At 38.6% G+C, this 24,832-nt stretch overlaps 1 protein-coding gene across 3 annotated transcripts in view; it reads left to right on the forward strand.

The window, feature by feature from the left end:
• npas2 (neuronal PAS domain protein 2) overlaps positions 1 to 24,832 on the forward strand; it is a 51,656-nt gene that overhangs the window by 20,547 nt on the left and 6,277 nt on the right. The window contains exons 1-18 of one of the 3 annotated variants that reach the window (XM_034684616.1): positions 1,538 to 1,964; positions 9,985 to 10,183; positions 12,259 to 12,315; positions 12,948 to 13,102; positions 13,288 to 13,379; positions 13,785 to 13,874; positions 15,045 to 15,165; positions 16,380 to 16,493; positions 17,223 to 17,341; positions 18,503 to 18,585; positions 18,689 to 18,795; positions 18,974 to 19,121; positions 19,211 to 19,295; positions 19,385 to 19,511; positions 22,287 to 22,384; positions 22,521 to 22,607; positions 23,001 to 23,201; positions 24,386 to 24,586. In XM_034684616.1, coding sequence (XP_034540507.1) covers positions 10,128 to 10,183; positions 12,259 to 12,315; positions 12,948 to 13,102; positions 13,288 to 13,379; positions 13,785 to 13,874; positions 15,045 to 15,165; positions 16,380 to 16,493; positions 17,223 to 17,341; positions 18,503 to 18,585; positions 18,689 to 18,795; positions 18,974 to 19,121; positions 19,211 to 19,295; positions 19,385 to 19,511; positions 22,287 to 22,384; positions 22,521 to 22,607; positions 23,001 to 23,201; positions 24,386 to 24,586 — 1,941 coding nt within the window. In that variant the 5' untranslated portion in view covers positions 1,538 to 1,964; positions 9,985 to 10,127. Of the gene's footprint in view, positions 1 to 1,537; positions 1,965 to 9,984; positions 10,184 to 12,258; positions 12,316 to 12,947; positions 13,103 to 13,287; positions 13,380 to 13,784; positions 13,875 to 15,044; positions 15,166 to 16,379; positions 16,494 to 17,222; positions 17,342 to 18,502; positions 18,586 to 18,688; positions 18,796 to 18,973; positions 19,122 to 19,210; positions 19,296 to 19,384; positions 19,512 to 22,286; positions 22,385 to 22,520; positions 22,608 to 23,000; positions 23,202 to 24,385; positions 24,587 to 24,832 lie in introns of those variants that run through there. The other 2 variants (XM_034684617.1, XM_034684615.1) reach the window with 2 other exon arrangements.

Below are 24,832 nucleotides of genomic sequence, written 5' to 3' on the forward strand. Positions count from 1 at the left end.
ACAGCTTATTAATGTTGCAGTTTTCTTGACTTTTCCTCCAGTGCCATCATCACTACAATTTTCATTTGACTCTGAAGACGGCATATCTACAAAATTATTGATATTCAAACCAACCATTGAGTTAGTTTTTAACCAATATTGTTGTTTTGAATTTGCCTGCTAGACACCTACCTGTTTATGTCATCCTGAGAGTGTAGCCATGCTAAATAGCTTACTAACTAACTGAGGGCAATTAATAGAAACAGATAGAAATAAGTTGCAACTAGAATAGCTTGTTGACACATGAAGGGTGATTTTCTATTCAACTTTTTTTAAAATGTTACACTCATAAGTTTAACTCAATCCTTGTTAAAAACAAGGTTTGCTAAGTTATTTATTAGAGTTGACACAGCTAAATAACTATTGCGAAAATGTCCATCTTTCTACTTGACTTTGGAAATGTGAGCTGTAAAATTTGGAGTTAAATTGAGCAGTGGAGTTAAAGGAAAAACATGGGAGCACATTTAAGTTTGTGTTGTTATAAATTGATTGACATCTATGATTGACTTACCTATTCAGAATCCCCAATCTCAGCCAAATGACCACTGTTATAAGTATCAGTGGCGGTAGTGTTCCTACCTGTGGTGTCTGAAAACAAAACTTAATCAAATTCATGACTTACCTGTAATTGTTCACATACTGTGTGGACTCAGTGGGGACTGTTTAATTAGATTAACAGTGGAATGATTAACACGGTTGTGATTATGACAGTCAAAGACTGATATGGTTGTTATAGAGTCTAAAGTTTCCCCCTCCTGACTATCTCCACAGCTCCTTGAAGTAAACAGACTGTCATAAATGCTCACTTTCATTTGTCTTTGACATTTTTAAAGGTTCTAAATTCTTGTTTTAAGTCTGCATCTGTAGCCATTTGTGTTATCATTTAACAGAAGCAAAATATTTGGAGCTGGTCCATTATGAGCCCTTGAAATTAGTCATGCAGACTGCTGACCCACATTTGGGACTTCAGCTGAGGAAACCAGGAAGTTGTAAAAAAAAAAAAAAGAATACAACAACATGGGAAGTGGGGAAGTAGCCCACTTGAACAGAAAACAAAAGCCCTCAGCTTCTTGTTTTAATTTAGTGTCATGTTAGCCCTCCTTCAAAACTTGAATAAATGGTTTATAAAAACAGGATCAGACTGGCTAATCTGGTGCGTCTTGCAGGCAGGGAGGAGACACCCTTTCAACTCGCCTCCTCCACATGGGAAATACCTTTTGACAGCACGAAAGCACCATACCTGATCATTTAATGTGCATTTTCCATCATGTCAACCCCCTGCTTTCCTCTCTTGATAAATGTAGAGTTGTCTTACTAGATTAAAGGCTACTTGTCAAGCTCCAAGTTGTAGACTCAACTGCACAAGCTGCGTCGCAATCACTTTTTTACAACACATAAATATGGTTTTCTCTAACAGAGCTCGGAGTGACCATAAGGTAGGGTGCTATTATGATTTTAGCACGTGTTAAAGATTACAGTGCGCCCCCTCCTCCCGGTCACTACAGGTTTCTTTCAGTTGTGTTGCACAGCCGACTGCTTATGTTGCTGCCATCGCTCGCCGAGTATTGAGCTACCAGCTGACCTACTTTCTCTGCTCTCAGCCACTCGGTCCTGTTTACAAGCCACTGCCAGCGGAGGATGTGGAGTACAGTGCCTGGAAAATACACGGACATAGTCTGCAACTAGCAAGAGACCAGGAAAGGGAGATTTTATTGTGCGTTGTTGACAAATCAGCCCGGCGTAAACTACCGACAGCTCACCTTCGGTTATTAACTTCGGTGTTGTTATGCAATTTAACGCTTTCAGTGCTCGGTTTGTCACACGCTGCTAGTTGTGCTTACTTGCTATGTTGTAGTTTAAAAAAATGTCTCACTCGATAAAAGTAAAGTGTGGATCTTTATTTCTGTTGGAGACCCGGTGCCAAGGTACGTGAGATTCATTTAAGCTCTCAGTTTTGCGTCATTCTGACAGTGGAGCGCACAAAATGTTGCCACCCGTTTGCACTGTTTATAACATCAAAGTTCATGAGTGGCCTCTTTCCACATCAAAGCAAAGGGTGGTCAGCCGTGTGATTTGCCCCATAAAAGACCCAGTTTATCATTTTGTGGGCGACCAAGACTGTGCAGGCTGGAGGTGTTTATATAGGCTATATTCTGCCTGTATTAGCAGCGTTACGCACACTGCGCTCTTGAATGCTGCTTGCATGTTTTCAGCTCACAGTTATCTAGTGCCCTGGTTGCAAGGTTGGAATAACCTATTTTTTTTTCTTCCGTTGAACTACTGCTGATGACATTCATGGCAAAACACTGAAGAGATTTTCGTCATTGTCTCCTGCAAGACACTAGATTACCAAATGCTAAATGTCACCGGAAAAGAAATCCTTAAATAATTTCTCAGCAGGCTCAGGTCAGGCTGATGTTACCCAACCTGGCAGTTTTAAGTCTGCTGGAGTTCACATTTCTCTGACGGACCTGCTGCTTGTTTTTGAACAAGGTATTTTGTGTTCCTAATTTGCAGTTACTTGATAAAGAGGCTTCCTCTGATGATGAAGTGTGGATGAATTACTTGCATATACATACTGGGAACTTTAAGAGGTCGTTGAGTGCACTTATGGGCCTTCCCACTGTTTTCTTGTAGGTGTGGGACCAATAGAAATGCTTCCTGTTTGCTTACCCCATTAAGGAAGTTAGAGCATTCTTTAACATGGAGTAGATGATTAGTAGATGGATTTTACCCATATGCTATAGAAGTGAACATGTAAAATGCATTGTATGTTTGGTGGGTTATGCTGTCAAGTTATTGCACATCCAGATCACATATTCCCTCTTATGTTTAATGTGGGGTGAAGAAAAACTAATCCAACAGCAGTGGTGCTGCCAGACTTTTTGGACTGGGGTGGCCAAACTAGGGCACAGACTTGTGTGGGTGGCCAGGTGTGTTGAACATTAAGGGCTTACCCCAAACCTAGCAGTGTTATCTCCACTTAGAAGAAGGTTATGTTCTTGTATGTCATTTTTTTTTTACTTTAAAATGTTACTGAACAGAGTGGCAACATTTTAAATATTCTAAACTTAATTATTTAGGGACTCAAAAAGAAACAAAAAAAAAGGGAAAAGAAACAGTTTACTGCAAAGAAGCTACTAGCAGCATGCAGCATAGTGCCCACTATACTGCCTCTGATAAGGCAAAAAGCCAATCATGGTTTAGGACTTCCAGGCTGGCCAATGACTTTCGCTAGCCCGGCCACGCCCTGGCTATGCAACTAATGAACAGTAGGCTATTCTTAACCAAAATTATTTCAGAGTATGTGCACTCAAAGCTAAAGCAACCAGACCTAGATAGATGTTGATACAAACCTTTCCAGATTGAATGAAACTAAGCTTGTCCAGGCTCAGTTAATGTTTACCTGACAATTTGAGTGGTTGGCTCAAAACCAGATGCAAGTGGAGGTGGTCAGGCAATGTAAACTTTTGAACAAGCAGACAGTAGCAGCCACAACCCCAGACTCTGGGATTGTATTAGCAAGAAGCTTAAATGTATCAATCAGCCCCAGAGCAGCAGAAGCACTGTGAGCTCTCTAGCTGGATATTTTTAAGGAGGCAGATATTTCAAACAAGCAGTTTTAAAAAGTAATCACGTATGGCTCTATGAGTTCTACTCATACAGTTAAAAGATTAACAACTAATTGAGTTGTTATGCAAACAGCCCAAAAAATTAAACAATGAATTACATCAATTAGGTTCATAATGAGCTCTCAGTCTGAGGACATAAATGTCATGATGTTTGATCCAGCACTCAACTTTTTCACAGGACGTGTATGTCTTGTACTTTGTGTTGAAATATTGCTTTGCTGAATAATTTATTAACTATAAATGAAACCATTATTTACACCTAAGCCTGTTTCCCTTTTGAAAGCAATGTTTATTCATGGCATGAAGTGGTTTTGTGCATTTTTATGGTTTTAATCATCAGACATGGCCTTTAGCTTAAATTTAGAGTGTGTGTTTCTGGAAACTGCTGCCAATGCCGGAGCTGTTGATTTTGGATGTGGTTCAACTTTTTTTAATGATGATGTATCGGTGGCATGAGTCACCTTCGCTGACCATATCCTTTGCAATGGCAGCTGGTGGGCTCAATATGGTTTTTATATAAATTTACAAGGGTTTTTTAGGCTTCTAGAAAAAGATTTGAGAAATAGTGTTTTGAAAGGCATTTTCTGAACCAGCAGACCCTTTGAATCATAAAATTCAGGCAAAGCTTAAAAAGAAAATAGTCTACAGTTTGGGGGTTGCTAGCATTAAAAATGAAGATATGAAAACATTACAATAAACAACTTTAAACCACAGGGAAATCCATAAATAATCAGGAGCAAGTCTGAAGAGCTGAACTTGCATTGATTTATTGCAGGAGCAATTGAAGAGTTGTGTAAGTTCTCTTTTTGGTGCTGATTGGAGAGGCTAAAAAGAGAGGTGACAGGGTTGCAAATGGTCCACAGTGATGGAGGCTGCCTCTCTGATAAATAGTTTGGTAAAATCTCTGACAGTTGACAAATTTATTTAATCTTGCTCCGTTAAGAGCTCAAAGGAACCAGAGAATTCAGGTTGAATAATTTATAACCTGGCTTTTTCTGGATGCATAGTAATTGTGCAAGACGTAATTCTAATTAGTGACTCGAAGAATAAATTGCAGGCATGTTAATTACACAGCACTTTTCCAATATGATCCAAATCAACGCACTAGGTTTCTTAAGTCTTTGGGCTTGCAGCAGATTAAAGATAAACTGCAGGGCTTGTATGACATATCCACTCAACGCCGGCTAAACAAATCTAAGCGTCACGAGGGGAAAAAAAGTCTTGGGTTGGCTCTTATCTACTGCATGATTTTAAAACAACTGAGAGATTACAAGGCAGAAAATTATGCTTTAAGCTGTTGGTGAGACGACACTCCATGTCTCATCATAATGCATTCTCTCTGCTTACGTATTTTACATCAAATGAGATGCGTATCTAAGATGTGTTTTCTGTATATTTCTTCATATTTTCTGATCTACATATCTTTTAAAAAATGTTGGCAATTTATTCTTATTGTATTATGGCTTACTTTGCAACAGTTTTTATTGAATTTTATTTTACTATATTTGTACAATATTTCAATTTTATTATGTTTGATATTTTTTGTTTAAGGTATTAACCCTTTTCAAATGGAGCCAACCCGCAAAAGATTCCCTCCCACAACTGTCAACAATTGGCGTGACACTAAAGCTTCTAGAATCTTATTAAATCACATGACAGAAATCATTGCATCTGCCCTCCTGACATGATGATGCAGGCAGGCTCGCAGGTCACACCTCGATCACTGGAGCAAAGCAGGTATTTTGTCTTTGACAAACAGCTGAATATCTGCTGGCAGCTTTCCTCATATGTGGTCAGGCTTCAATGAGCCATGACTATTATGAAGTTACTGATGGTATCTATCACAGCCTGTTTTCTTAAGAGCTGTAATCCATCATACTAAACCGGCAGATGTTTACTCTCTGTAAGTGTAGCTTGGCAGATATTGTTGTGATTACATGAATAAATATCCAGTTTCAAAAATAATAGGAAAGAATAGCCCACCATTACACCCTTGTGAGTATTTACTTTTTCAAAAATTGACACTCTAACTGACTGTCTCTTTTACAACATGACCAGAATGTTGCCCTCTATGCGGATATAGTGTTGTTGATCAAAGGATTACATTTGAACAACTGCTTGGCTTTATGAATATGCTGGATGATAAGTATTGCAATATTGTTTCAAACTTAGATTTACTGGGACTGTTTGCTTTAGGAAACAAAGTGTATGCAACAAAATGACAAATGAGTGATATATCCATTAGGTTAATAATAAATGCAACCAATACTTTTTTAAGTTTGACACCTTACATGCCTTACAGTGAGTTTCCTCTTTGTTTTCTTCATTCAGTTCTCCTTTTCAGAGTGGAGGTGTTTCCCCTTCCTCTGTCTGTTTACACTCAGTTTGGTCTTGAACTTGAACTTGAGTGTGTGACTTCTGTCATGAGTTCAGGTTTCTTGTTATGGGCTTTAAATACCTGAGTGCACAAGTGTAACCGGACTCTGGTGTTTTCTAGGTGTTAACCTTTTAAGGTGTGGTTTAACCTCAATATGTTCCAAGAATGCAGGCTGATATGGGAGGTTTCATTTTACACAGCACATCAGAGTAATGATATGTATAAGGTATAGCAGCATGATGAGGGATTTAATGCACCTCAAATAAGTTAATTTTCAGAATCTACTATTTACTGTAAATGCTAGCGTCATTGATTATGTTGCTTTTCTGGGATGTAAGCTTTGTTGTATTTCATCAGCAAGCACCAAAAGCATTTTGTCAATGTATTACATTTCAGGAACTCAGATTCTTGGAAAAAGAGGCCTCAGTTTCCCTCTGGAATTCAGCTGTTTGTCTAAACAGTAGTTTGGCAGCAACTGCAGATAATGCTGCAGAAGTTATGTTTCTGATTAAGCTTAGCTGTTTTTCTCAGCGATAGCAAAGTTTTTCTTGCTGGACATGAAAAGAATATCAGGAGCACGTTACAGAGCATTTAACTTGAGATGGGCTAAAAAAACATTAAACAGCTTAAATTTTTATTGAAGTATTTTAGACATACTTGAGCATCCAGTGGACAATGTCTCCCCACTGCATTTCCTGCTTATCACCTCTTGCAGACAGGGGGTTTATTTACTTTAATTAAATGTGTAAATAAAAGACAGACTTGAATTGTGTTGGTTTAAGCAATGCACAGTCTGGCTAAGTCAGACCACCATGACGAACAGTCTTTGAACTAGCTAAACATGAAGGTGGAGTGACCTCATGTGCAACATAGATGACATGGATAGATTAATTATTACGTTGAGATCTAACTATTTTACATTGATCTACCAATCAAAAACAAATTGTTAGATTGTTACATTGGAAACTTAAAAACCAACCACGAATGAAATTGATACTGCAGAGCAATTTAGGGTATTTAGGTATATGTTTAGGGTCAATGTGAAACAGTTGTGAAATTCAGAGAAGACTGTGTTCATGCTTTAATTGGTAGATTGGATGGAAAAATACTGTGTTTGAGTCAAATACTTAGTCTCATTTTAAATGCTACATGCTACATTAGGGATAAATATTGTCATTAAAAAGTGAATCATAGAGGCAGGGCTGTTGTTCATGAGCATTCTCTATTGATGACATGGTGGAAGAATGTTTTGTTCCCCGGTGCTTGCTGCTTCACAATAAAAGTCCTCCAGGAATGTTCCCTTAACTGTGTGCTCTCCATTTGATATATTTAGATGTCTACGAGTGATTTTAGTGTGTCACACAAAGAACTGGAATGAGTCTTTAAGAGTAATGAAGCAACTAATAAGAGCAAAAACCATAAAACAACCCCGCACAACAGGATTTTTTTTTAGATTTTCCTGGAAAGAATTTACTGTGAAGCAACTACAAGAGGTGTTAATAGCAGAGTTTGTGACAGAGGGAAGGAAATCAGAAAACAGCAATACTACCATCTGTTGGATCCAAAGCAGGAACATATAAAGGTAACAAAACTATGATATCAAGTGCCAGTTTTAAGCATGCATTTATATTTTCCTTCAGTAGATCAAAGTATAAGGGACATGATTATAGCTTGCAGTGGTTACTTTTAACATAAAGACTGATGACTGTATAACACTTTATAGTTTTTATTCCATACACTTCAGGTTTTAAATCTCCAAAACCTAAAGAAGTATTCTAAAGACATCTTGCATATTAGAATAGGTTCTCTTTGTTTTCATTAGCAGAAGATACGAACAGACCCAGAACGATCTAAAGACATCTTCAGCAGTAACATTAAAATGACTACAAGGGGTAGGAACATTTTTCAGAAAGGGATGGCTTTGTAGTCGGTCCGTCCATCCGTCCATCCGTCCGTCAATCCATCCATCCGACCATCCGACCATCCATCCATCCATCCATCCATCCATCCATCCATCCATCCATCCATCCATCCATCCAGTTATAATTTCCTCTATAGAACAATTTATAATTTAATCTATCCATCCATCTATCAATCCGGCCATCCTTTCATTAATTGTTACATTAATTAAACCATTCATTGTTCTTTCCAACTATCCATTCATCCGTCCATCCATTCATTCATTCGTTCATTCATTAATCCATTCCCCCACCCTTCTAGTTATTATGATCCATTCATCCATCCATCTATTGATTCACTTCCGTCCATCCATCCATCTATGCATCCATAGACTCTTCTTTCCATTCATCCAACCATAGATCCTTCTTTCCATCCATCCATAGATCCTTCAAACCATCCATAGATCCATCCATCCATCCATAGATCCTTCTGTCCATTCGTCCACCCATCCTTAGATCCTTCTGTCTGTCAATTATTAATTCATGAATTCATTTATTGATTGATTTATTCATCCATCCATCCATGCCTTCATCCATCCTTCTGTTGACTGCATCAATTGGAGCCATTCTTACCAGTGATAGTGTTATGGTGGTTTGTGGCTGTTGCTATGTTGGCAGTAGTGACTCACTGAATTTATGCTCAAAGACAAGCTTAAAATAATCTTTTTTTTTTTTACTTTGCTGTGTATTGACAACAATCTGGAAACATAATACACATCACAACAAAGGGGGTTGCTATACCACACGCAATACTTGATGTATTGTCACCAAGGCCATATATTGGGCCTGTCATTACTCTGCTTGTTTCTCTAAGTCGATATGTGCAAGTGATACTTCTTCCTGTCACTGTTGCTGTTGTTGTTGTTGTTGAATTTAAGTGGAAGAGCCAAATATCAGGAGATGATTTACAACACAGCCGCCTAATGGTTGGGATTTAAGCAAAAAACAGAATTGGGCCAGTGCATGTAGCAAGTGATAGTAAAAGACAAAGTGTCATTGACAACATAGAAAATAGTACAGCTGCATATTTAAGTTTTGCATTTAATATCTACATGAAATAGTGATGCATTGTTAATAAGAAAACCTACAACAGTAAAATCATTATACCATTTCAATGCAAGTACTGAATGAATTCTCCTTACAGAAAGACACAATACTCTGCTTTTCAGCTCAAACTAGTTTAAAGTTAAGTGTAGAATGTTTCTTTAGTTAAGCAGAAACTTATAACATTTTCAATAGTTAATTATTCAGGGTTGCACCTCATCACTCTTTAATTTCCATGAAAGTATTCCCTCTCTGACAACTGTTCTCATCATAATTGAAAACGATGGAAAATGCAATAACCGGTCTTTTCCCCTTGAGGCTTCTTTTGTGCATCACTCACAGTTGAATAGAGACGAGACCACAAAACTGTTATAGACCGCTGAAATTGATGTTGTTTCTGTGAACCACATTAGGAATATGTGTATCATAAATGCATACAGTTTAATATATACACTTGTATGCAAGCCAAGGCTTCTTACTGCAATGTCTTATGGTTGATATAGAGGTGCTTGCTCTGTGTTGTTGAAGCTTGTTTAACACAGGGTATGTGAAGGAGGTGGCTGTTCTACGCTCTCTTTTTAATGCTGGGTTATCAAAAGAGCTTTCTGCTCTAGACGTTTTTCTAGGTCAGGGGAGCTCCTCCTGTGCAAAAGCACTTCTTTAATGATGGAATACTGTACCCAGGTAGCAGCTGAAGATTGTTCATGTGCTTTACATTGTATTATTAATGGGTTATCCTGCAAAACATTTTCAGGCCTTGTAGTACAATTTAGAAAGGCTGGACGAGAGGAGAGTTTTGCAGATGAATGGAGGGTGTTCCTGTTTGCTGTTTAATGCAGAACCCTCAGAATGACTTAATGCAACACAGCTGTTGGCCTCAACAGCATGCCCACTTTGATGCTGTAATCTTTTTTTTTTTGTCGTTGTTACACAGGTTTTGACGTTTCATTGGTGAATTCGAGGAGGCGGTGGGCAGCTGGACCCCGATAGGTTTTTCCAAAAGAGTGCTCAGACGAGGTCAGCGCGGATGGGACATATAAGAATTCAGAAAGGGCCTGGCTGGGAAAGGGAGTGAGTATGGACAACCTTTCTGACTTCGGTGGCCCCTGTCCATCCTCCCGCACAGAATGGGAGTAAGTACCAACAAACACAACTCAATGTTATTAACATATATTTATATGCCCAGCTCCCTTAAACGAGATATTATCTATAATTTAATAATTCTACTTGTTAACATTTGAATATCATTCTGCTGACATAAAGCACTTTTCTATCTTCAAATTCTGTGATAAACCTGTTTGAAATATCACTTCAACTTTATTGGATGACTGAATACAATGCATGACGCAGGGATTAACTGCAGTCATGTAGATTTAGTCAAACATGCATTGGAAAGCCATTAATCTGTTCTATATAAGGCATCTCATAATCTAATGGTATACTTTGGCTTTTGGATACAATTTTAAACAGTTCCTTCTTGGACTGAAAGCACCATTTGGTAAATGTTTGAGTTGGTTGATCATTAAACTTGGTTAAAATATGGCGTTCTACTCTTTTGAATTGAATGAATCATGTATCTTAAACTGTCACTGATTTCTTTCGGCTACATGAAATTGCAGAGAAGAAATAGTTAATGTACCAAGTCCTTAAAGCACTTCAGTTTGACCTCTTTCTCTATCACTATTTAATGTGTCAGTAGGTGGCATATTTTTTCATTCATCAGCTGAGCTCCATCAGAGCTCTGTGTGAAAAGCGGTCACACTTGCGATCCTTTTCATAGCTGCTGAACATAACTCAGTGTGCTGCTCAGATCTATCATCATTACTGTGAAACAAAGGAGTGTAATCAAGACGGAGCCATACTGCTCATCAGAAAGTCTGAAAAGATGTCAAACTTCAGCAAAGTTGCTGTGGACAGAGAAGTGGATTAACTGTGCATTAGGGAAAGGGATTAGAGGAGACAAGTCGTCAGGTGAGAGTGATTTCTCAGAAGGATTCAGTCGACTCTGATTTTTACTGAATCGAACCTGACGATCAGATTTCATTTGTTGAAGCCCACACTTTAAGAGGTGTTTTTGTACAACAACTGATGAAGTCTGTCTTGTGCACTTTGAATAAACTCCAGTTTTAGTCGGAGTGTGCAACAGTTTCGAAGCCTTTTCTGTGCCATCTCTTAAACAGAGAAAAAAAAACATCTACAAAGGTTAATGAAGCATTTAAATGAATTACAGCTTTATGATATTGATCTTAGACAACAGAAGTTACACTCAGACACATAATTAGGCTAATAACAGCTTCTATAGAAGTACTTTCTTTACTCATAGATACATTTCTTTTATTTTCTTATTTTTTTCACATGCTATGTGAGGACACACCTGATTGGAACTATAAGACAGAGATATTTCTCACTAAGGAGCACTAGATAATATATAAGGCCCTCCTGAGCCGGAAATTCAACACAACCAAACACCCAAAATCCAGAGGTTTCTGCTTAAATATCTCATCAGTATCTGTACTAGTATACACTGAGTATACTGGCTGTATTCAGGTCAAAGTCTTATTTGGGTGAGGCTGTTGACATATACCTCATAACCTTATGACTGATTATCTCCAAGCCTGTCATGTTATTTCTCTCTTTGCTCCTCAGCCGTAAACAGTTAATATCAACTCGCAGTAATGTGTGAAAATAAATACTTCAGTAGCAGGCCAAGCCAAGCCCCCTCCCCCATCCGTTTGACAGCTCAAAAGTGATAAAGTATGTGATACCATGTGGTCAGCTGGCTGCCATGTTTCTTGTTATTATTAGACTGTGCGAACCCGAGCGTGCAAAGACAACTCAGACCAAACATGCAAATAGAGTTGTTTACACGGGGCCACACTGACCTGTAAATATGGGAGAAAACAAAGCACTTCAAACATCCAGGAGTGCAAGGTGGAGGCTCATGCTCAAAACATATTTTGACCTGTTACAATGGAAAGAGTCCCTCTCATTTAAACAACAGTCAGTGATGACTGAATCCTGTTTTAACTGCTTCAATATCAGGATCATGGTGTCATACATGCTGCCTCACTGTCACTTGATTAGTCAAAGTCATCATTAATGTGAGGATTGACAGCTGTGTTTTTTTAATGTACCCATGTCATGCTGTTATCTCTTGTTAGCCATATTCTAAGAAACCATGTTTACCTTGTACCCCTCTGTTTTCCAGCACCAACAGCTGCGTGGATGATTTAATGGATGAGGATGAAAAAGACAGAGCAAAAAGGTACTGAGATTATACTGTATGTGTTTATGTGTTTGTCTGCCAGTTAGGACTGAACTGAGAGAACATTAAACATCTGTTAAGTTACATTTTCCTTGATTATTTTAAGAGTTTTTCTCACGCCTGGTAGCTAATGGGGATGTTTGTGATTAATGTAAAACACTAACAGCTTTGTCACATTGAGGCTAAGATACAGAATATATAAAGATTTAAAGAGGAGTCAATCGGGCCTCTATATTCTGTATTAAGTCAGAGAGCTCATATGATTTGTGTGAAATCCTTTTCTGTGCTTGAGTCTAATTAGAATTGAGCTTTTTATTGTGCGCAGTTTACCAGCTAATCTGTAACTGACTGTTTGAACTGCGCTACATTTTTGGTCATGCTCTATCTCTTAAAGAGGAGCATACTCTGGCTCTGCTAGTTTCCATGACTCTGCTGTTGTTTCCCCTCTGCTTACTGTGAGAGCATTTATTGTGTACTGTTTAGATTCTTCCATCTGTCTATGTCTTTGTCTCTTCTTCCTTTTGTTTGCATGCACAGTCTGAACAGAGCACAAGAATGCTGGGATAGTTTTTTTATAGACTGAGCTACCACCTGTAACTCCACTGACTTATAACTGCTCTCATGTGTTGAAGGGCATCTCGTAACAAATCGGAAAAGAAAAGAAGAGACCAATTCAATGTGCTCATCAAGGAGCTATGCACCATGCTGCAGGGTCAGGGCCACCCGCGCAAGATGGATAAGTCTACCATACTGCAGAGAACTATTGACTTCTTGCAGAAACAGAAAGGTAAGGATATGAAACACCTTCATGTATACTGAAGGTATCATAATTCAAAACTATTCCACTGTTTTCATTAGTAATATTTCTACTTTCAGATACACCTATCTACTTGTTTCAACTCTTGAACTACAACACTTCTTCTGAGCACATTCTAGACTTCTCATGTTTGTTTTCTGTTCTGTGTTTTCCAGACATCACTGCACAGAACGACACTTGTGATGTGAGACAGGACTGGAAGCCTTCATTCCTCAGTAATGAGGAGTTCACTCAGCTAATGCTGGAGGTAAAGCTCAGGAGGATATGTTTGTGCAGCAGCCCGAATCCATTAAGCTCTGACACTGACTGATATTGATAATAACGGAAAGGAAACATTATTCCTAAAGCGCCCACGGAGAACTGCAAAGATTATATGATGAGAAGTAGATTTTTAGTAGAATTGTTTGTTCACTGTTGTGGAAGATCATTCTTTATTCAATTATTTAACACATTCTTGCAATAGACTATATTCCCTTCTGTGTTAGGAAACAGGAGGGAATATGACTCCAAGAGGGAACAAAATAGCCAATGACAACCCAATATTTATCATCCCATTAGAATTTTAAGATGGATTTACAGCCTTGCAACATAAGAATATATGTTTTCATTCATGTGAAACCTCCTATAATCTCCTTTCTCTCTTTGTTTACAGGCCTTAGATGGTTTCTTGGTGGCTTTAACGACGGATGGAAACATCATATATGTTTCTGACAGTGTGTCTTCACTTATTGGCCATTTACCCGTAAGTAGCTATGATTCTTTTGACCTTGCTGCATTATGTTGTTGTTGTTGTTGTTTGTATTGATTTGTTTCTTGAACCTTTAGTCTTGTTATTGATAACTGAATGGATGCTTCAGAAGAATAGCTTCTTCTGTTTTATTTGTGCTGAACTCACCTTGGTTACTTTACTTAGACTGCATTTCAGACTTCCTTTTTATTTGTTTTATGGTTTATTGTTTTGATGCTTGTTTCAATATTTTTGTCGGCTAATGATATCTTATAAATAGATAGAATAAAATAGAATAAATAGAATAGAATAAAATGTACTTTATTAATCCCGGAAGGGAAATTCAGGCCTAAAAAAATTCTGCCTACTGCCTTATTAATTGTGTGTAAAGTGCTTTGCAACTATATAAATAAAGATATAATATTATAATAGTAATAATAATAATGATAATAAGAAGAAGAAAAAGAAGAAGAAGAAAAATAACAATAATAATATTATTAATACAAATACAATATTGATAATAATTATAATGATGATAATATGAATGATAACAACGCTAATAATCACAATAATCATGATAATAATAATAATAATAATAATAATAATAATAATTATTATTATTATTATTATTATTATTATAATTATTATTATTATTATTATTATTATTTATAGTCAAATCTATATTGTCAAATCTTTTAACCGTATTACAATTTGGCAAATGAGCCAAGGGGTGTTTAGCTAGTTTAGCTCAGCAGTTAAACATGCTCCATGTACAGAGGCTATGGCCTTAGTTGCAGTGATTGCTGGTTTGACTCCCTTCCCTTTGCTGCATGTCCACCCCTCCTCTCTGTTGTCCACATTCTCTACCTAGCAGTCCTTTCCAATAAAGGCAAAACAGAATGTCCCTAAAATAACACATAATGAGCTGATTTGATCCAATACATGTTTGACTCATATAGTTTAGAGTCCCACATTAAGATAATTTCATAGTATTGAATGAAAACATTAAACTACATCAATTACTGTATGTATGTTGTGGCTCACAACTGTGAAAGGCACCCGGAGTATCTAAAATTGCTTTGAAGTGCTCAGAAATGATAGCCTCCAGTGTTCAGTGCTTTTTCTGCAGCAAACGTTTTTCAAATAAAAAAAACTAACCATCACACATCTCTCCTCTGTCACCAGTCAGATATGGTGGACCAAAATATCTTGAATTTCCTCCCGGAGCGGGAACATGGCGAGGTGTATAAGCTGCTATCATCCCACATGCTGATGACTGACCCCATTGCTGCTGACTTCCTGGACAGTGAGTATCCTACTGGGTGACCTCTCTGCACACACGTCTGGCCTCTGTCTGGTTCAGTTTGAGTCTCCCAAATCAGGAGGTCAAAAGTTCAGTGCTTTTTGGAGAAACACTGCATACGTATGTTTGTTTGTGTGTGCAAATCTTTGCGTGTTGTGCATGTCTGACCCCTGGCTCTTTATATAGAGCAGGCTGCTGTATTGGGATCAACGTTTATAGGATTGCTCATTGGTATGTTTCTATGATTAGCCTTTTCGCTATTATTAGGTGCTAGCTTAGTATCATAGTTAAGACTTTAAATCACCGTTATGTTAGCACAGTAATCCAGCGCTATGTAGTATCTGGGGCTCAAGACTCTGACCTTAATCCTGTGTTACTATTGGGCTTTTCTGAGGAATAGAGATGGTAAGGCTCGCTCTATTCTTAGAAGTCTAAATAGCAAACTGTCACAGAGCGTTGTCTGGACTGTTCATCACGTCCTCAGCACGTTTAACAGACACAGATCTCTTGTCTCCCTCGCACCTAAAGGCTATTTTAGCTGGAAATGACTGGACACACTCTGCAGCATGTTACACAAGCAGGGATTTTAACATTCACCAGCTTTTTACAAAGGGATTTGCTGAATTATTGTGAAAGACTTCTTCAAGCAGCGCCTTAGCTATCTTGACCTGTCCACAAGAAAAACATCTGATTTTTGAGATTCTGTGGAATAATCAGCTGTCTGTAAATGATAGCAAATTATGCACACTCATAGTCGATCTGCAGGAAATGTAAAAGTCGAGGTCAAAGTGCTCCATTAGTACGTTTCTACTTCAGAGATTTGACATTAGAGAGCAAATGAAGCTTTAAGTGCATTATTTATGCTGTCAAGCCATGAATGTGCTGCTTTGATTCTCCCGTTGGATGTGAGGATGTATTAATGAGCGTATTAGAATATTACATAAGAAATACGCGGTAACCCTTTCTCTCTCCTCCGGCTATTTGAATACTTTAAAGCAAACATCTTTTGTTGGATGTGTTGAAATGTGATGACAAAGGTTTTATAGGATTTCTTCTCCACTTTTTCACTGCAGATCTGCAACTAGTCTCCTACTTATCTTATACAAAATATCAACACAGTCAGGGAGCATTTGTTAATAACCCATGAATATGAATATGTATGCATTCTTCATTATAAATGGCTATTAGAATTTAACATGAAATCTGTTGTTTTTCAGGTGAGGCACATATTGAATTTTGCTGTCATCTAGCCAGAGGTAACATTGACCCAAAGGAGCCTCCTGTTTATGAGTATGTCAAGTTCGTTGGAGATTTCAAGTTTCATAACAATGGTAAGAATTCTAATGTTTCCTTCTTTATAAAAGTTAAGTAATATGTGGCTTGAATGTAATTGAGGCAGTAGATCTATTTATATTTAATGATTTTTTTTGTATTCCTTACAGTCAAAGTAACTCATTTGTGCTCAGTTAGTATTACTTTTTTTTTTTTTACATTTTAAACAAATAAAGACACAAAAAGTAATGTAAATTATAATAGAATTGGAATTCACAGTTTAAAAATAAATAAGTCAAAAATCTAATAATAATAGCAACAATAAGAATATTAAATAAAGAGGATAAGAGTGGAAAAAAATGTGTAGTCTAACTTCACAGTGAAAATCAAAGAGAAAGCAAACAACTATAGCAACAATAAGATACAAAATAAAAGATAAATTAGAGAACAGAAACAACTACATATACCCCCCCACCCCAACCCCAACCTTTGGTTTGGTTCTCATTACCTACATTTCATACACATTTCTTTGTTGTCAAAAAGTACAATATGATTGACAGAAGAGTAACATAATGTTCAAGTCCAGAATTTAAAAGTAAAAAATAAAAAATGAAAAAAATAAAAGCAGAATCCAGCATCAGTCCTCACATTTTAGTCGAGGTAGAGCATCCATAAATGCTCCCCAAATCAGCCTGAACATTAAACGTCTTCTCTTCACATTATAAAGTAGATCTATTTATGTGATGAAAACATAGATGTCACAATCCAATGTTCTCTTTTTCCCACAGTGCCTACATCTTCTTGTAACGGACTTGAATTGACGTTACCAAGAAGCCTGCAGTCGTCGCTGGAGGAGCAGGTCTGCCTCATTGCTACTGTACGATTAGTCACTCCACAGTTTCTAAAGGTAAGACCAGCTTAGATCTTCAAACTCACTATGTTTGAGTGTCATGTTTTTGTTGCATTTGTAAGGCGTCATCCTGGAAAGGAATAAATCAGGTGTTAGTGAAATCACTCACAACCAGCTGCTGCATGACATGATTTAGCTTTGGTCTATGAAAGCAGGAAGGGGATTTCATCTCCTGGATCTCACATTTAGGTTTATACAAGTCCATTGTGTAAAACACTTACTTCAGATTTATTGTTACACACTGTACTTTCCAACTGATTACACCATTAGGATACATCAGATCCAAAAGGTGCTCTAGGAGTTGAAATCTGGACACTTGGCGTTATATCAAGGTGAATTAAAGTCACGGTCACAGGCCTGTCTGACATCATTGAGATCAAGTCAGGCCACAGTAACAGCCGAATACTTACCAAACATTTTATTAAAGCGATGTTATAAAACAGCACATCTGACAGCTGAGGCCAGATTTACAAGGCTGTAAGTGGCATGTTGTGTACAGCATGAACAAGTGTTAATAAACTTGTTCACCTTGTATGTCAGACACTATCAGGACAGTAACCATGAGGTCGTAACTAAAGAAAAGCTTAACATGAAGGGTTTCTGAAGGTTTTTCTCAGGCAACGTGACCGGTCTTCTCATTATAATGTTTTATTCTGCAATATTTTTTCTCCATTAAAATGTGCTCGAGCTCAGATAGAGCAAAGGTGTCAGAGGAAGCAGATCTATTGGAAAGGCTTCAACCCTCCCCCACTGCTTATTCCAAAATGTAAAAGACACTGATTCCTCTGATTTGCCAGATGGAATGACTCTAAGAATAAAGTCTGGACCATATGGCATGGAATATTTTTCCCTCAGTTTCTCAGACCATCTGAATCCATTGAAAAACCAATATTAACCAGCATTTTTTTTTAAAGCTCTTCTCTTTCCTCCTCACATTACTTGAAGTTATAGGTATTGATCACAGCATACAATATATATGCAAGAGTACAGCTCTGAGCATGTTCAGAACATGCAGAAAGTTCAGCTGAATTTGATGTATATCCGTGAAAACAAATGAAGCACTGCTCCATGTAATTTTACCTGAGTTCATAACCTAAAAATGTGAAGTAAAACAAGGATGCGCAATTTTCTCAACCTGTTCTCTTCTCTCTTCTCCAGGATTTGTGTAATGTGGAAGATCCTTGCGATGAATTCACATCCAGACACAGCCTTGAATGGAAGTTCCTGTTTTTAGATCACAGGTAAAATATTCTTCTGATGCTTGTTTCTCTCAAACCACAGCAAAGATGATTAACAGATTTCTCATTTCTTACGTGTTGCCATTCTCTTCTTTTTCTCTTTCAGAGCTTCCCCAATCATCGGCTATTTACCCTTTGAGGTTCTTGGAACTTCCGGCTATGATTACTATCATGTGGATGACTTGGAGCTTATAGCTCAGTGTCACAAGCAGTGTAAGTAACTCAAATCAGTATAGTCTCTTTATATATCACAGACTGATCCAGGAATCCATTGTTGTAGAATAAGTCATTGTCACATGCGATCTTCAAAAGCTGTCGTAGTGTGTAGAACAGCCTTGACCTATGATGCCTCATCAAAGCATTGATGTTGGGGTTATTTTTCTTTCCACAGTGATGCAGTTTGGAAAGGGGAAATCCTGCTACTATCGCTTCCTGACCAAAGGTCAGCAGTGGATTTGGTTGCAGACTCACTACTACATCACGTACCACCAGTGGAACTCCAAACCTGAGTTCATTGTCTGTACTCACACTGTTGTCAGGTAGGCCTTATTGTTGTACCTCAAAACAGTCCATCAGCACATTAAGTGAAATACTTCCCTCACATTGTTCTCTTGTGTGTTTCTTCCAGTTATGCCGAAGTGCGAGCTGAAAGAAGGAGAGCGTTCGGCTTTGAAGAACTGTCTCCGCCTGAGATTGCTCCTTCCTCAGTGAAGGTAAGTTTCCCTCTACATAAAGTTAACAATGTCAGTGTTTCTGTCTGCTTCAGATGTGATCCTTGATGTTGGACGTCTCTGTGTTCCAGGCTCAGGAGCTGTACTTGGACATCTGCTCCACACTGGACCCTCCACGGGACAGAAACAGCGGCGCACGTTCGGTATCCTCCCACAGCTCCCGGAAGTCCTCCCACACAGCGCTGTCAGACTCTGCATGTGAGTCATCCTCTGCTCCCTAAAGTGCTAACTCACTCAGGTCAATATGTACAGAAATGCTGCTCCTGTATAGCTGCAGGGACTTCTGATTTGTGGGAAAATGTTCTGTCTTTTTTTTTAAAGTATGGATGGTGACATATTTTTCACCGCAGCAACAGATAGAAAACCCTTTTTAAATCAGGACTGGAATTGTTCTACCAGAATCAAATCTGAGAAATCTCTGATCAAACATTCACATGGAGCAGAAGTCAATAAAACATCAACTTTGATATCCGTGGGTGACAGTGCATCAGTGATAAAATGTTTCCAATGCTAACTTTAGCTTGCTCTGTTTGTTTGAGCCTCCAGTCTCTCTGACTTCAGCTGCTCTTCCACCCACCGTCTAATGTACTCAAATACTTCCCTCCTCATGTTTATGAACAAAACACAGTGGAAGATTTATTACAGTAGCTATTCATAAACATAGCTGCTGTCTTCCATTCACCCACACACACAGTCACTTTCATTATTTTATCTGAGACATATTCATAAAACTCCATCTGTCAGAAAAATAATAGTTAGTCTATTATTCTCTCTATTCTTTTTTCATTTTGCGTCGGCTACGGTGAAATAATATCCGCTGAATGCATCACAGTTTGTGGGTTTAAGTCAGAGGCAGAGTGAGGTGGCAATCAAGGGCTAGTGAATCAGCAGGATCTTTATATAACCAGAACAAGATGCCTTTTTTATAATGTTATTCACATCCAAAAGGCTGTAGTTACTCTATTTAGGACAACGCTTTGAAGAGGGGGTGGTACACCTTTTATATGAAAATGAAAGCTAATGAATGTAAGACATCAAAGTCTTTTGACTGGACTCAGGAAAGGATTCTTTATTTGAGAATTTGAACAAAGAGGGGGAGCTTCATGAAGTCTCTTAAAGTGCATTATGACCAAGAGTTCCGGGGTCTTTTAGCCCCCAGAACTAATTTCCCTGGGACTAAAAGGTTCCTGTGCCCCCCATTGTTGTCTGCGTTCCGACCGCGGGCTGAAGGCATGGGTAGATTGTGCACATCAGGCCAGTGACGTATGGAGAAAAAAAATTATGTTAAATAATATTTTGAAATCTTAATAAAAAACTAAACTAGTATGCATTCCCAGGAACTCCCTCTGTGTTTCAACAACTGTGTAAACTCCACAAACACTGTTACGCTCAACCGAAAGTCCCAGGACCTTTGAAAAGTACTACCCCCCAAGCAGGGAATTTTCAGGGGGAGATTATCTACCCCTGAACTAAATTTAGACCCTGGATCCTCCGGTCGAAACACACGTAGTTCAGGGGTAAAGTCTCTAGTTCTGGGGTAAAGTTCCTGCGGTCGGAAACCACCTTTAAACTCACATGAGGTATTATGGGTTAGAAAATTAGAAAAGAAGAGTCCATGTTGAGTCCAAGTTATTAATATTAGCATTGATTATAACGAGAATCAGTTTAACTTAAAATATTAAATAGGTGTGTTGAAAACCTATTGTATGTAGTAACATTAGTTCTTGACCGATACTGTCAGCATGTCTGGAGATTTAAATGATAAGTGAAGCTATAGTGCTGTGGGTCATACCTAAATGTGCACTGTGGCATCTGAATATGGAGACACTGATCGATTCTACTGCTGTGGACTCACTGCAGGTGTCCTAAAAACTCAAAAATACCTGCAACCCACTTAATCAGCATTTTAATTGACCCCAAAATTGAGTCAAGTTAGTTAGGATAGGATAGGATAGGATAGGATAGGCACTTAATTGTCATTGCAAATAGTTACAACGAAACTTCGTTTGGCAGCATTTCCATACAGCAGTTTTCAATCTATCAATCAATAAATACAATTTAAAAAGTTACTACAAATAAATATTTACCTATATAAATATGTGCATTTGTGACTTTCAGTAATTAAGTAACTGACAGTTATGTGCAGTGCGCTGTCAGCAAAAGTGGCTAGAGGCAATAAAAACTGTTTTTTGGGTGTAGGATTTGGGTATACATCTTATTTATCGTTATTGTGCTGATTGCTGTCGGAGAGCGCCGGGCTGCTGCGTCTACGCGTGCCGCCATCAAGTTAGTTTCTAATGTAATCAGTAGTAAGTAGGCTAACCATTGCATCTCACTCCTTGACAGATGTCTCTTCGATAGTTCTTTTACATATTGCATATTTTGCTCTTGCTTTTGTCTGCCAGACAAGACAGCATGTCAATGTACATGCAGGTGAACACACATTTCTTCTCTTGTCATCTCAGCAAACACAAATGAACAAGTTGATTATCAGGCTTTCAAAATTAAAGGTAGTTGTATATGTAAAACATTTTGTGTGTTTAGATTTCTCATAATTTTTGATAGATACTGTGTGTGCATCTTTACAACAAACAACAGAGGTTCACAGCAGCCTGCCTTTTCTTTAAAAGAATATTGACTTCAAACTGAAAAATGAGGGGGACATGCACGCCTTTGTAACAGTGTCTATAAAAAAGATCCACAGTGGGAGGATTTGAAGCAAGATTTTTCAACTTTTTGATTCACAGCCAAAAAGATCTGTAGAAGATCTCACAGAAGCCGCAGCACAGCACTGAAAGAGAGTGACCGACAGGTTCAGGGATGTAATACAAACTGTATCCCACTCATGAAGGAGCAAAAGCATCCTCATTGTGTTGCTTTGTTATCAGCCGTCATGTGAAAAAAAGAAAAGCAGTGATTATGATCTATCATTACCTGAGTGTGTTTAGAAGTGACCCGTTGTCTCTTCTACAGCAGCTAACTCCTACACAGAGGCCTGCACACCGTCATGGCAGTCTGCCTCCATCGGGACGGAGAAGACGTCTACCAGACTCCAGCCTAGTAGTTCAAAGGTCAGTTTATACAATGTGTGAAATGTGTGTCTGTCTTTGGTGATAAAAAATTGTCAGTGAGGAAGAACTGCTCATAGTTGTCACTCTGTCACAGACCGAGCTACATTATAAAACTTTGTTTTCCCCGTTTTTGTAGAATTTGGCACAAAGACAGAATTCCTTTGACCTCGTTCCCCAAATGAGCCTCCCCCTTTCTCCTACCTGCAGCAAGCACTCCACAATGGTTAGTGTTTAGTCTTCCTCTCCTGCCTGTTGCCTTCCTCTCCTCTGTTTGTGTACAATATCTCACTGTGGTGACTGTTCCTGCTGTATGTGTTTGTTTCATCTGGTTTTTGTGCCTACATCACCTCCAATCCGAGTTATAACACTGTTATGAAACCGAGTAAGAGAGAACGTTTAAACATTAACTAAGTATCTGAAAGGCATCTCTTGGTGAAGCTTTCAACATCTGTATCACTTTTACACCAATATGACAGGAGGCTTGATGTGCTTTTACCATCAAAAGCTAAACCATTACATGACTCAACTGATTATGTTCTCAAGTACAAAGAAAAACGCCCCCTGAAATCTCTCCTCTTGCTCTAATGTTTGTGTATTTTGGCTCATATCTTTCCAGCAACAGCAAACAAATCAGCAGCAGCAGCAGCAGCAGCCGTCGTCGTCATCCATGTATGAGCTGCAGCAGCCTCAGCTCTGTGTAATGAACCAGCTGAAGGAGCAGCTGGAGGAGAGGACGCGCATTCTGCAAGCTGACATTAAGACGCAGCAGCAGGAGCTCCACGACATTAAGGAGAAGCTTCACCTCGCTAATCTCCAGGTAACACTCCTGCCGAGATAAGAGCAAAAAAAGTACTGCCCATGGCGTCCAACTTGAGGGTCATGTGAAGTAACTGACCACTCCATACGTATGATGTGATGGACTTGAGGAAAAAAGCTAGGACAGGTGTTTTTTTTGAGAGGGGGAAAGTTTCAAGCACAGACTTCTGTTCTATTAGCTTGTCAGGAAAGTTGATGTCATATTGCCAGCTAACTCCTCATCGTAAAGATGGAATGGCCCCATAAAGTGTTCTAACCTTATCATGACTTTTCAAGTTAACTTTTTCAGAAAACTCCTAAGAAAAACCTTCCTAAATAAATGAAAAAAGTAACATAACATGACATACACAAGCAGAAAAGTCAAATGTGCCATACATATGTTATAGTTATGCCCCTGTCAGCTGTAATGACCAGAATATATATTCAGCTTAGACACTTGAGCCTGCTTCTGGGAAATAATGAGATCAAGTCAGGATATCACAACCTTCAACACACTCTGCTTTTAGCTCAGCATCACTGCCTGCCGCTAAGAATCCAAATACAGTGTTCTCACTATCATATTCTTCTCACCACACGCTTTGGAGCTTTTTCCGGCACAGGGAAATGTGTCTCCCACATCACATCTCCTGTAACAAATTCTTTTTTGTGTGTGTCACTGTAACTGAAAGAATGTTTGCCAGCTAACATTGGCAAAAATGTGACATTTTCTCAGCACATTTATAAAAATAAGCCATGTAAATAGAAAAAAAAAAGAACACATTTGTCAAAACATTTGGCAGCACCACTGCCTCCATAGTCCACTAGATGGCGCTCTTGAGGCCCACCCAGTGGACCTTGGCCAACTGGTTGTGCTGTTATATGGGTCATGTAGTGCCTCCATTCCAGGAGGACAGACTCCGGGAATTTGTAGTGTCCCTTTAATAAAGAGAGGATGTCGAATTTCATAGCCTAATTATTTTGAATGCAATGAGGGCTAAGCATTTGAAATGCAGACAGATGAGTTCATGCAGCTCATAAACATTTAGCAAATCATTAACCTGTTTTTTAATCTCTCTTTTTTTTATGTGTTCATATGAATAAAGCAACATTTAGTTTAAAACAGAATCAACACTGAACAAAACAAAAGGTTTTTGTGGTTGAGTGAACAATAATCTAATATTTTCTCTGTGTGTGCGTGTGTGTTAGATGTTGTTACAGCAGCCTGTCCACAATGACTTTGGTCCGGCCCAGCAGCAGTCCCAGCAGCAGGGCACAGGCAGGCCGGCCCACCAGGGTCAATCCGGGGTGATCAGGCAGCATGCGGGTCACCCTAAATCAGCATCCTGTGGGCCCCACGGTTCATCCCCTCACTCCCTCATGAGAGAGAGCAGCTCGCCCTCCTCACAGGTACACACATACACAGCTGCAGGAATTACAGATACAAATCTGAACCAAGTGTTCAGACAAACACAGCTGTCGGAAAAGCTACGAATGAGGATAATATTCCATCTAATTAGCTTCAGTCATTAGCAGCTAACGACTCGTGGCCTACTTCAGTGCTCTCAACACAACAGGAGGCAGGTTATGGATTCAGCATTTAATACCAGTCCCAGCAGGTGGTGCAATCAGCTCCTTAGCCATTAGCTGCTAGCA

This window comes from Notolabrus celidotus, chromosome 5 (assembly GCF_009762535.1).
Source record: "Notolabrus celidotus isolate fNotCel1 chromosome 5, fNotCel1.pri, whole genome shotgun sequence".
In the NCBI taxonomy this organism is placed as follows: domain Eukaryota; kingdom Metazoa; phylum Chordata; class Actinopteri; order Labriformes; family Labridae; genus Notolabrus; species Notolabrus celidotus.